This window comes from Chelon labrosus (genome assembly GCF_963514085.1).
Source record: "Chelon labrosus genome assembly, chromosome: 17".
NCBI classification, from domain to species: Eukaryota; Metazoa; Chordata; class Actinopteri; order Mugiliformes; family Mugilidae; genus Chelon; species Chelon labrosus.
Genome location: NC_140350.1, coordinates 9,600,158 through 9,613,728, shown reverse-complemented (window position 1 = coordinate 9,613,728; position 13,571 = coordinate 9,600,158). Strand labels below are relative to the sequence as shown.

The window sequence follows — 13,571 nt, the reverse complement described above, 5'->3', positions numbered from 1 at the left end:
TGGAGTTATTGTACAGGGCAAAGGGCTTAAGGGCTTGGGAAAGACACAATTAGAGCTCTCACTGATTAAACTATGATTTATTGGACAAATTTGTGTTCTGTGAATAATTCTAGATTTTCAGTCATTATTTATACATGATTAATTAATGTATTTAAATAGAGAATTGAAACACACGTTAATATACAAGTAAACTACAAGTTAAATAGTGTCAAGCGTATTAGATTTATTTTACTTATTTATGAATTTATACGTCTTTCAAATTTGAAACTGTTCTTCATTCCAGTTTAGTCAACGGAGAATTTACTTCTTCTAAAACAGTTTTTCTTTCTCTTTTACCAAGACGTGGAGCCCCCAAAAACTTAAGCTCTGCTGTTCATATTAAATCCTACATTGCTGCTGCTTCTGTTGGAAACACTCTCAAACTACTGTGACTTTAAGAGGCGAGGGAGCAGCGTGCATTTCTTTGCTTCCACTCCAACACCGGGGTGTGGCATGGACTACAAGCCACGATAAATATCGCTGAGGACTTCCTTGTCGATCCAGTGTGATAGACCACGCACTGTTTACACGCACCATGTCTGCCGCTGAGTGGAAGAAGAAGTGTGAGGCTGAGTGGAGCCTGCAGGGCGCACCGATGCCCGACAGCCTGGACTGGAAGTCCGTGTACGAATCCAAGCCGCTGGGAAGAAATTTGCTGAAGAACCCTATGCCATACGGTAAAACAATTCTGCAACAAGTATGACTCATGCTGTTGATCCTCACCATGTTTTAACTCACTGGACTTATTGGGAGAGTATTTGACTGATCCACAGTAAGTTTAACGTGAACAGACAATCCAGGGGCAGTTATTAGACAAGGAAACTGGACCAGAAAAGAGTTTAGAGTTCAGTAATTGTCTGCAGTTTAGTCTACTTGTTCCACAGTACAACTTGTTTCGACAGTTCTGTTATTTCACTAGCAATCCCGTAAATGTCCGTAAACTGATCCTTGTGTCTTAATGTGTATGACTTCTTGAACCTGCAACCAGAATGCGTGGAAAATATGTTCAAAAGAGGACCATGGGAACATACTTCCTCTTCGACTCCTTTGAACACGTCAGTCTGCACCTTTGAGCAATATCACAAAAAGATGTGTAAGGCGAACCGACACCCTGGTGTTGTTAAATAGTCATCTCTGAAAAGTACATGTTCCTATTAGTGTAAGGGTGGGATTTTATTTTTTTTTAATTGCATCAGATGACTTAAGTAGCAACCACCTAATCAAATATAACATCATATAGGTACTGATCATTTTTGATGGTTGTGGTGTCAAAGGAATTTAGGAAAATTGCATTTGAAAAACAGAAAAAGAAATGACTTGGTTACTTAGGTTAAATGACAAGCTTTTCTTGTACTTCTCGCAATTTTAACGCTCAATGGGAAGTGGTTACTTGCGCAAACTTGAGGTTATTGAAACAACAAGACCAACAAAGTGAAATTTATTCTCGTTTAAATTTCAGTTCTTGGGTCTGCAATGCATATAATAGACATGTTCAGTTTAAGATCTGCATTTAAATCACTTTGGCATTAAAACAACTCACGTCGAGGAATAATGAAAGCACACTTTTGTACTAAAATGGCCACTGTTGGCTTTAAAGATTGAGTCAAAACCCGGCAATTGTCACTAAATACTAGCTGAGGTGTGTCTCAAAGAGATGGTTGACTAATATATAAAGTTTGTGTTTTTTCACACAGCCACACCCAGCGACTGTCACAAAGACAAAATCTTCTACTTTGTCATATTTACAGTGGGATTAGAGTGACCTCAACAGCACTGTGTTTTTTCTTTACACAGGACTGAGTAAGGATAACCCTCCACCTGAACCTGAGCTTCCTGAATTTCCCCCAGGTGGACCTCCACGTTTTGAGCCTGATGGTGAGACATGAGTAACCAGTATGACTGACAGCCCCCAAAAAATGTTTTGTTAAAGTTAACTCTTAATCCCTAGGTGACTTCACTGGTTGGACCAAAAGCACAGAAGTCCTGCCTGATGATACCAGTGGCATCCCACAAGGTGTTGTAGTCTGTGGATTACCCCAGTACAGGTAGGTGTTACCTGCAATTAAACATTCACCTTACAGCTTGTATTTAACTTAAAACCAATAGAAAATTACTTATAAAAGGGGACCTTTAAGATTACTTAAACCAACAATCACACAGCTGCAATGTATTACTACAGTGAGGTCAGGTTGAGTATGTGGTAGATTCACCTCTTGCCTGCTCTCTTCTCCTCAGCTGGTTCATCACGGAGCAGGTTGTGGACCTGAAGGCAGAGGGACTGTGGGATGAGCTGCTGGATGCTTTTCAGCCTGAAATAGTCATCCAGGACTGGTAGGTTTACGAGCAGATTGCATTGTAACCGTGGCCTTATCAGCTCCATTGGAACAAGCGTTGATTACACAATGTACAGTACATGTTTCGCAGTCATGTGATTTGCACTGATGGGCTATCGAGAGAATACACAAGAAAAATCACTAGCAATGACCATTTCATGTTTATTTGAACCCAAAGGTTGTATATAGTCAAATAGGAAAATAATTGTTGGATTCACTGAGAGGTCTATGAGAAAGTCAACGAGCTAATGGAAACAGATATTTCAACTTTATTCATTACTGTGTACTATACTTCTTCATGGCGTACAAATCTGTATACAGTATATTTGGTAAAAGTGAGAACAGACTGGAATTGTTGCTGTCTGTTTAACCATAAAATTGACAACTAGCAAACAGGACATAAAAATAATAATAGAATAGAAGCAAATTTTCTTTCCATAATGGTGATATAAAAACTTCCTTCTTTTTTTTTTTTTTAATATTCCGATTTTACACTAGCTCTGTTTATTATTAATTGGTAAAATAAGTTGTTCATCAGAACTAAACTTAATTTGTCCTTTATGATTACTTTTAGTGAAACTAGCTACACAGAATAGCTGTAAATGCCATCTCAGACATTTACTCTAGTGTAGTTTACATGATTCGGTGTGTTCTTCCAAAATAAGGTATATTACAAAAAATGTTATTTATTAAATGGATTTCAGTAGAAATAACACCACAGATGGGCATACATATAGCAAATCACAGCCTAGAATCCTGTATTTACTTCGCTTGTAGTTACTGCACTCTGCCTTTGTAGGTCAGTGTAAATCAGCACAAATTGCATTGTTCTGAATTGGATGTAATTTTTTAATAATTATAAGGCAAAAACAAATGACATGTCATTTTATCAGGTATGAGGAGAGTCAGCTGCATGAGTCCATCTACCAGCTGCATGTAAAGTTACTAGGTTCGGACAAAAGCAAGGTGATCTCAGAGCACAGTGTTAGCCCCAAAGAGGACCGCAGCACTTACTCACACACATGGAAGGAGGTGAGTTATTGTGTCCCCTGAGACTTGTAATGATCTGCCCGTATTCAAACTTGTAACTGTATTTGTGTGGGTTGGCCTGCAGGTGTCGCATGTGTTCTCTGGATACGGACCTGGGGTGAGATATGTCCACTTTCAGCACCGGGTGAAGAACAGTTTCCTGAATGACTTCTTCCCCACAAAGTTTTCTGGCAGCTCAGTGATTGTTAAACCAGTCAAAACCAGCCCATAGTCTGAAATCCTCCTCAAAAGTGTTGGATGTGTATTCAGTAGTTGCTATTGCACTCAGTCCTACAAGTGGGATTAACAGGTATTTGCATTTAAACTGGTTGTTGAAGGAATATAACAACTGATGCAATCATCAATCTTTATGAATGGATTTGGAGTTATTTTTCAAATAAAACGTGGGAACGAATAAAGGTGTGTTGTTCTGAAGAAATTACACACTGATGTGGTGCAATAGTAAGACATAATGTATATGTATGAATATACAATACACACATACGTTTGGATGCTATCTCTGTGACAACATTCATTGATGTAATGCATTCCATATTCCATTACCATAACCCTAACCATCTCGACTTCATGCCTAAACCTAACCCTAACCAGAATTGTAACATTTACCCTAATGCAAGTCTTAACTCTCAAACCAGCCTTTGAAAAAGAGACAACGGGTCGAAATGTCTACATTTGTCAAAATGTCATCTATCTGATCTGGTCTAAAACTCAAACTCTACAACAGCACACACACACAAAAGAATAGTTTTTATGGAGAACATCCGTTAAAGATGCTTTAATTAGTAACAAATGATTTTATTAATGCTTACCATAACCTTTTTTTAGGATTTCAGTGTCATAAAAAACAACCTGGATTGGTATGACTGTTCATCAACTGATATCTAAAGCAGAACAACTGCAATTTGTTTAAAATCATTTTGTAAAAATGACACTCATTAACAACTACAGGCTTGATGACCATTATAACCCCGTAACAATAAACATTGATAGCCTCCAAGTTGAGTTGCTTATTAAAAAGTATACAAATGAGCATTTGTTCATCCATAACATTTAGAAATGCATGTTCTTTACATACTTTGACAAGTTAAATATAAAGCGTGAGAACATTGTATTATTTTATAGATGATTGGACATAATATACTGTAAATATGTTGGACATGGTTACTCAACACCCCTCAAAAACTGCATACATATATATCTGAACGTGTTAGGGGTAATAATAAACAAAATGAATTGTGTCAATAGCCTTATTGTAGTATTGTGTTGTAGTAGTATATTCCACCTACAAAAAAAAAAGCTTTGCAGTTGCGCACTTTCCCCTGTCTGTGTTGCCTTCACGAGCTCTCACCATCTATCTCATAAACTATAAGATGTACCATTTGTACTTGCTGCTGGAAAAAAAAGAAAAAGAAAAGGAAAAGAAGAAGTAACGCTTTGACCTTAGCTCTCAAATAATACTCAGTACACACGGGTCACTTGTTTGTTGTTATTATTTCGGACCACCAACACTTCGCCTTTCTTCGTCTTTCTAACTTGACAAAGACCACAACGGGAACTCTCAAGGGGAGGAGACCCTGAAGGCAGCACGCCATCCGCCGCGTGCGCTAGTAGCAGCATCACCGTCGCTCGTTAGTAAACGACAATGTGAGTTAACGGTAGAGTCAGCTCCGTGAGTTTAGCTGCGTGCTGAGATAGCACAGAGATAGCTTTGCCTGGCGTTTTCAGACTTTCAGAAGAAATGACAGCTGTTGGCGGAACCGTGCCATAAAGCAGAAGGTAAGAGACGGAGATAAGGTAAGGACAGAGGAACAGTTGGGGCGTTTGTGGAAGACTGCTAAAGGCTACGCCCTCGTGACCCATCTGTAGTTTTGATTGCTAACATTAATAGGTAGACTGTCCTCTCCTTTACAGAATCCGGCCCAAGAGGAGTTGAATAGTTTGTACCGGTTCAAATAGTTATGCATATAGTAGTATCTAGATGATAAGTCAGTAAAAGAAGACAAAAAAATAAATACAAAATGTGCAAAAGAAAACTGCTATTATTATGCTGTACATAGTGTACAGTATTTTCCCTTTTTTTCAACATGCCTGTACAGTTTATGTATCAGGTATACCACATGTGCACATGAACATCAACTTAACTCACTTCTACTTAACAGCGCTCAGCTTTGTTGTAGGTTGTTCATGTTGTCTTTTGCAAACTGTAGGTTCACTTAGAAGGTTCCCATTCATTTTATCACCTTGTTTTTTTGCCCTGACATTTCCTTATAGGGGCTGAACTTCAGGGCTGACATTTAACTCATAGAAAAATATAGTTCACTTAGCAGATTGGGGCTGCATAACTGGCTTCCCACAGGTGTGTTGAGAGCTGCTGATGTGTGAGACAGGAGGTGTTGATTGCAACCCGCCCCCCGGGTCCATTATGTATATTATTACAGATGATATCGCTTAGATCACTTTTCAGAAAAACATCCAAAAAAAGCACTATGATTATTCTTTTAGTCTTTTTTTTAAACTTATACCCTTGTGGTCTCTTCTTCTCGTATTATATATATATATATATATTTATATATATTTATATATATTATGTACTTAGAGTCATACATTTGAAGTGTTTAGAATCATAGGAATGATTCTGTTGGTGATGCACTTAGACTGTAATCGAGAATATTATACATAATGATGGCAAAGCAGTTGCCTTTGATTACAACAAATCAAAAGAGTATGTTGTTATATGCGTTTTACTGGTATAGAGGTATTAGACTGATTGTGCTGTAGTTATACTATGTTGGTAACTGATTAATTTTTCACGAAGGAATGCCAAACATTTGGTCCGTCCAGCCATGTTTTGTTCTAGCATGTATATTTGTGCAATTTATTCAATTCAATTTAATGTCTAATTAGACAGTTAAGACTTGTTTATTTTATAATAAATTAAATTAAATTGTGATAAAGAATTTTACACGTTTTTTAAATTTAACTTCATAGTTAAATTAATTAACTAATGCATATTAAAAATAATCTGTTGCCGCCCTATTTACATGCTGTTTTCCAGAAGCCAGACATTTTCTTGTGCTCTTTTTTTTTGTGTGACATTGAAGCGCATCGAAGAAAGTTGGTGTTCAGGAGTTAAATCCAAGCAGTCCACCACCGAAGCTGACACTTATCCTGAAATGCAACCCTTCCCCCCCACACGTATGTGACTGCTCAAGTAAACCAATGCTGCAGCATTGTACGCAGGCATCGATATACGCGCCATGTGCAGGTGCCACGGGGACAAAGGGCCATGCTACACCTCACGTTTCTCTCACATTTCCCCTACGATCAATCAGTAAAACTGCATAGATGACCACTCTCCCACTGAAACCTTTTCATCTCCCTGGTTTAGGGATATAAAGACCTATGGATAGGTTGCCGTTACCTTTAGTGAACAAATTAGATTGCCCCACTTTATTTACTTATTAATGCATAGTTGTACAATAATAATGAAACCTAAACACACAAACTTAGATAAGAGAAATAATGTCTCTGTGTAATGGACATCAGTTAGAGATGTTTAACTTCTGAATAATTTAGCTTGTTTAAAAGTCTTTACATAGATAGATTACAGCAGTGTTTGTGCTGTAATGCATAGTATTTACCAGTCTTTACCAGTCAGTGCATGTGTATGTGAGCGACTGGGAGAGGAGCATTAATGCTTGTGGGGGTTTGCTTTATTTTACTGACTCCCTAGTCTATTGTGTGTCCCAGGCTGCTGGCTGCCTCTGCACATTTTGTTAACATTTGTTTGGTCTAAACGAGATTGTTGGCCTGAACTGAAGAGGTCACAGTGAAAGATAAAAGGCATGTTTCAAACACAAATATTAGTTATTCGTTGGCTGTCCATTCCCGCTATTTTGCTCTTTATGTTTGCCCTCCATTGGATGTCACCCAGTTAATGAACATTAGAAGAGACAGGTTCACTAAAACTGGGTAATAAGTAGAGATTTTCTCAATAATGAGTCACAGCGTGAAAAAAGTCTATTTGAAAGGTTAGCGTTTACTCACAGGGGTCAAGAAACGACTGTCATACGTTCCAGCCAAGTGCAAGCGTGTTTGTGTGATATTGTTTATGTTTTTGTCAGTATCCTGAATATTGCATAACAAGGTGTCCCTGTCTGGGTTCATGCTGAAGTTGAGAATGCTGTTCCTTCTAAGGTGACAGGGCCGCCAGAGGCTGGAGAGGGTGTCTCAGGTAATGGAAACCTCAAGAACTGCTGTCTGCTGGCTGTCAGCTGCTTGTCTACCGACTGCTTTCCGTCCGTCTCACCTCTGGCCCCATGCGGCTTCTCTTTGTATACCTGCTTCTTCCTTTTACACTGAGGTATCCTACATGTTGAGAAGTCTCCAGAAAACAAACTAACATTTGTAGCAGAGAGAGAATGACTAAAAGGGGAGAAACGAGAGAGGAGAATGTCATAGAGATCTTAAATAGATTGTTTGCTTCAGTCTAAATGATTAGAAAAGAAGAGAAACATTGAACGTCCCAACCACCCCTGAGGTCTCAAGGGACTCCATCCTCACAGTACATAACCAGTGCTTAACCTGATATCACCTGGCATGTATCAGGGTGTTGGCTATAGCAGGCTATGGCAGGCTGCTGTGTCAACACAGCAGGAGAGGAAGTTTACATTAAGAAAGATTTTTCCATAAACCTATACATCAAAAGTACTAATTAACAGTATTGCTTCATGGCAATGGATTTATTTTACAATGAGAAGACGCAGTTTGGTTTGTCATTCACTATTTTGCTGGATTAGACAAAACTAGGACTGTCAATAAGTGTATTAAGTATACTTGTTTACCAAGCAAAGCAAGCATAGTCAGTGGTTAGCTTTGAGATTTTTCAATTTGACTCGAAAGCTACTGAGAGAACTACATATGTTTATGTGGACTAGTAGAGTGTCTTTCACAACTTCCAACCATCTTTTAATCAATCCACCATTTTCAGGGACTGAAGTGTGACTGGATGAATTAACCTAAAACTTAAAATGTTCATTTTTAACACCTTTTCAGGAGTTCTGTTACTTTCATTGACTGCTAGAAATCATCAAATAATGAGACTGCTACTTTTTGATGCTTTACCAGGCCTTTATTGCAGCTGCCTTCAGTTGTGTGTCTTTCTGCCTTTAGTTGTGTGTTCAGGAAGTGAAATGAATGCTTCATTTGGCTGACAGCACACAACTGACAAGGCCATTGTTGAATATTCAACTTCTTTGCCATCAAAAATCTCAAGTTGCTTTCACTGTATGTTTTGGGTCATTGTTGATTTGTACTGTGCATTTAATCACATTTGCTTCATTTGACCAAATCAGAGCACACAGTTTGTCCATTTGTTTTTCACAATTCATCCTGGTTTGGTCTTGCCAATGGCATATTGCCACCTATGTGTTTAACGGATAATGTTGTTTGCTTTGAATGATGAGCTCTTTCTGCCTTGTTTAAACAAAATGTGATTCCACAACTCCTCTGTTGTTTTTTTAGGTGTTGTTTTGGCAGTTTCTGGTCTGGTTTTCTATTCTCGATGCTTTTGAATAGTCTGCACCATGTGGTGAACCCACTGTATTTGCTCTTGTGAAGTGTTCTTTCTTTGGTAGACTTGGGTAATGATTGGCATATCATCTGGAGTCAACTCGACTGGTGGTTGATATGGCCACTACTATGGTTCTTGTTAACTTTCTATGCATTTGTTATAGTTTTTGCAGCTTGTTTCACCTGCTTTGTGACCACACCTTGGAGTGCATGATATAGATTCAAAATAGGAGTTTCCAAATGTTTATGCCATACATGGAATCAACTCCAGAATGTCTATGTATTGTCTGCAGTCATACAGGTAATCAGACTATGGAACTGCTCAAATCCAATGGCTTGCCCCATAGCTCAATCACTGATGATTCAAGTTGTTAGTGAGGCATTGGGAGCCTCTCAGAAAAAGATTTTGCACATTCTAAAGTCAGGGTCGAACAGTTCTGGGTTGAAATTAAAGACACAAATGGCATTCAGTTGGGAATTAAAAAAAAGAGCTGTTTTCAAAGCTGTTGAAAGCCACAAAGGACAAGCACTATTAAAATAATAAATAATACATTTTTATGCTGTTTTTACTTCACTGGAAATCAGTTGACACCAAGCTCATAAGCCAGAAATATTAGTTCAGTGATTGAAGTCACAGGACAGAGTAACTTGGACAAAATGCAAATATTTCCAAAGTAAAATTTGCTTAAAAATATTTTAAGACCATGTATTTATTATTAAAAATTCAGGTCAAAGAAACTGAGCCGAACAGTGGTGGCTGAAAGTAGATCTCCATACTTGAGAAACTAAACAGCATGTGGCACTGTGCCCGCCGTGCTGTAAACTAAACCTTGTGCTCAGCCAAGCTTGCACTGCTGCTGTCCAGATTGATGGTAATTTTGACCCAGTGGACATGGAGGGAACAGAGGCGGTTCACTGCTTGGCCTATCTTTCTTCTGCTATGTATGGACTGGGACTACTCAAAAACCAGTTGATTCCTCTGGGGTACTCATTGAGTCTCTCCAGTTAATTTGTACACTCACTGACTACCCACACTGCAGAGATGTGTTGAAGTAGTCTAGAAGTTTAATTTTGTCTTTATTGTTGTAAACACACGGTTTTCATTGTCACGTTATACTGTTAAAGCCAGCCTGAATAGAGAAAAGAAGCATTTTACAACAGGAAATGAATGATGATAGTTGCTGCCCAAGAAAGGGCAGTATTGCAGAGAAAACCACAAAGAATAAAGCAGCTCTGATCTCATTTTATTGTTTTATCAACACAGTCATAAGAACTTTGCATGTGATCCACTTGCTTAATGTATATTTTGATAGGTTTCAAAAGGCTCTGCTTCTTTGCTTTGACAGTAATGTAGGTGCATTCTTTCATTCAATGACTAATATAACTGAACCAGTGTGTGACATGTTTTAAACTTGTTTAAACATTTGTAGAAGCTGCTCTGGAAAATTTAATGCAATGGAAACAGCTTAACTAGATAACTCTTTAACAAACCTGATTTGCATAGGCACTCTGTTAAGGAGTAAGGCTACAAAACTCTCAAAAATGTTGTATAGCCACATTTGAAAAGCTACACCCTCTGGTTTACACACATATTACACACGTACATATTTTAAATGTTGAAAAGTCACCCAAAAAATGTTTTACAGTGCAATAAGAGGCAGATGTTCCCGTTTGACTAAATAAAGAAGCTTTACTTATAAATTTAAAAGACTCAAGTCAAGATCTGGCACCAATTTAACTGGTAAAAAGCGTGAAATGTGGAACACAAACTAAACCCAGTTTTGCCTCCACAAGAGACTTTTAATGCCACCTTAGTGGTTTGGCTCAGTCTTTATCTGTCTGTCTGTCTGTCTGTCTGTGTGTCTTTGTAGCCAGATGGATTATCTTACACTTTGATTCATCTGGTTCATTGACAGACCCATAGCAGCAGGCCAAGGCCCTGTGTTACTTATTAAAGGGACATATCCCTTTCCTCCTTTACCTCAATGGCAAACACAGAGACAATAAAACATTGAGACTGTCTAACCGTCTTAATTTGCATGTAACTCGAACAGATGTTATTATGCTGTAGTTATGCTGCGCAAGTCCAAGACTGAATCATATGCAAGGATGGAGGTTTCTATGAGATTCAAATGAGGAAAAAAAAAAAGTATTAGATCAGTTCCCTTACTAATTCTGATTTGGGCTCTCGTGCATTTTGTAAAATAGTGCAAGAGCCAGCCCTTAGTGTAGACAGCCACCCTATAAACTTACCTATTTTATAAGATCTGAAGCTGTGTTTGTTGCAAAAGAAACTTTCAATATGTAAAAATACATTCAGCTACATATGTTTACAGCTCCAGCAGGGATTAGGGATTAGGAAACTCCCGGGAATTAAAATAAAGCCTGTTCAGACTGACTTCACCGCTGCATGAAAAACAGACCGTACGGCACAGCAGGAGTGACAATGCAGGGGGCTCTGGCTGAATACTGTGTGCAGAGGCGTCCAAAAAAAAGTTTGCTGAACCACAGAGTGACATCATCCAACAAGGCACTGCAGTGTCCAGCCAGTATGAGCAAGCACACATTCCTACTGGCTCCCTTTGTTACTTGAACTGTGCATTATTTACCTCAAAGTCACTGCAAAACAGAAGATAAATTGATTGCCACAACAAGGCTTTTTAAGGGTTGTACAATCAAAGGGTTTTGAGCATTTCTTGTTAATCTAGTTAATCGTGCATTTGGATCATATTTGATGTCTCTGGGGGAACCCGAACAACTAGGGCTATCTTGATCTGAACATCTCATTATCCTTGTCAGTCTATAGTGTGAGTAAATTGTCTAACATTAATAAATTTAGTTATAGTTATAACTCCACAGGTAAACACAATTTGGTTTAGAATGTATTTACAAGATGTTTGTATTTGTGGTTAAGCTATACTAGTAGCTACCAACTACGCTCATCTTCTGCTCAGAAATTATTGTACTGAACGGGCTATCATCTTCAAAGTCAATGTTGTGGCAAACACAGTAAACATGGACAGGAAAGGTGGACAGAAAGTTGGGGAATAATATGCAGTAAAGATCCTGATATTTTAGCCCAAGTGATTTGTGCCTTTACCATCTGGGTACCATCAGACTGTCCTCACAAAGTCACTTTTGATGGCGAACTGATCAGAGGCATCGACTGTGATTGCTATTTTTACAGTGGTTATCATCAGATAACTTCTTGAATGGTGGATGAGTGAGTTGTGTGATTTATTTGTGTGTGTTGTTCGAAAGCTGCGGTCACGCTATATAGGTGAGTGTAACCATGTGCTCTTTGTGGAGACCCAGGCTTTGATTGGCTGCCTGTGAAACTGATACATGGTGTGTTATTGGTTTACCTGTACACAGAGCTTACATCCTGGAAAGGTGATCTTTGTCAATCTACATACAGGTTAATGTTCAAGCTTCTCAGGCAATGCAGTGTTTTTTCCTGTCAGTGATGGATTGGTAATTGAGGGTGTTTATGTGTCAACAGGTGCATGTTTCAGGTCAGTGTGATTGGACCAACTTCATGAAGTGTGTTTGGATTATTCTAATTTAGCGAAAAAATGCAGTGCTTATTGGTTGATGTACTGTTGCAAATACAGTACATACTGTGTGGATCAAATCAGATAATTATACCCAGGTGAAACTAACACTGGTTTATTTTTGGAGTGAATATTCACTGCACGGTATCTGTTAGTTACTTGAGAGTAATGGTTCATCCATTGGGGAACAGGAATTGCTACTGCTTGAGGCAAGAAGTCCATCTCTGCACCACCTCACTGCTTCTCTAACAGTTAGGCTCAAAGCTATATCAGGAAGGGATGTCATCCATTGGTTTATTGCTAAAGTGGAATTACTAGTGGCTTCGGGGACCCAAGGACTTTTTATTGTAAGTCATTGCATTGATTTCCTATTATTGATGCTTGAATTATTAATCTTTGCCTCATTTTCACACCTGAGTGCTCTGTATGTCAGAAGGAGCATCTCTTATCTGACACTACCTCACCACCAGGGCACAGGCAGGGAATATTACACTGTTAAAGGTGCTAACTCCCTTTTCTGATGGCACTCCTATCAGTGTAATATAACCCGTGGCAATCACTTATCAGTGGTGGTGACAGATAGCGGCCATGTCGGAGGCAGTAACGGGAGATGAGCTATCATCAGCTCGCTGTTCATGTTCGCAAAGAGGACAAGGAGACCACCTGTCCTCAGCCTGCGACCCCATCCCCTCAGGCATGAGAAAAAACTTGTGAGAAGAGTGTGAGATTTGTTTGCACTTTATATTGTGTTTTTGGTTTTTTTTAAGTTTTAACAGTCAGACTTTAAAGGTCTGAGTCAGTGTCACTCTTTGATCAAATCAAAAAGAGGACCCCCTGTCAGTGCCACTACAGAGAACTGCTCTGGTCTGCGTAGGTGAGAGGGAAGGAGCAGTAGTCAAGCAGCCAATTTACCGCCCTATTTACTTAATCTCTCAAGTGGAAAGACTATGAAGCACTCCCTTTATGTCTGACTGATAAATCTACCATGCTCTTCATCTGAATGATGTTTACATGCTGCTTGTAG

General features: G+C 38.8%; 1 protein-coding gene across 1 annotated transcript; it reads left to right on the top strand.

The window, feature by feature from the left end:
- The first annotated feature begins 362 nt into the window (after window positions 1–362).
- On the top strand, window positions 363–5,216 carry LOC311501968 (F-box only protein 50-like). Its single transcript, XM_084564043.1, has 6 exons — window positions 363–716; window positions 1,834–1,914; window positions 1,988–2,084; window positions 2,275–2,370; window positions 3,266–3,404; window positions 3,487–5,216. Exons 1-6 carry the CDS (start codon window positions 575–577, stop codon window positions 3,631–3,633), a joined length of 702 nt encoding a protein of 233 aa, XP_084420169.1. The 5' UTR covers window positions 363–574; the 3' UTR covers window positions 3,634–5,216.
- Window positions 5,217–13,571: the final 8,355 nt, after the last annotated feature.

What these genes read in the sequence shown, in the direction of transcription:
- LOC311501968 (XM_084564043.1), top strand. Translation starts at nt 575, where the DNA reads ATGTCTGCCGCTGAGTGGAAGAAGAAGTGTGAGGCTGAGTGGAGCCTG. An exon ending in TGTGGATTACCCCAGTACAG is followed by an intron (nt 2,085 to 2,274) that starts GTAGGTGTTACC and finishes TCTTCTCCTCAG; the next exon opens with CTGGTTCATCACGGAGCAGG. An exon ending in ACTCACACACATGGAAGGAG is followed by an intron (nt 3,405 to 3,486) that starts GTGAGTTATTGT and finishes GTTGGCCTGCAG; the next exon opens with GTGTCGCATGTGTTCTCTGG.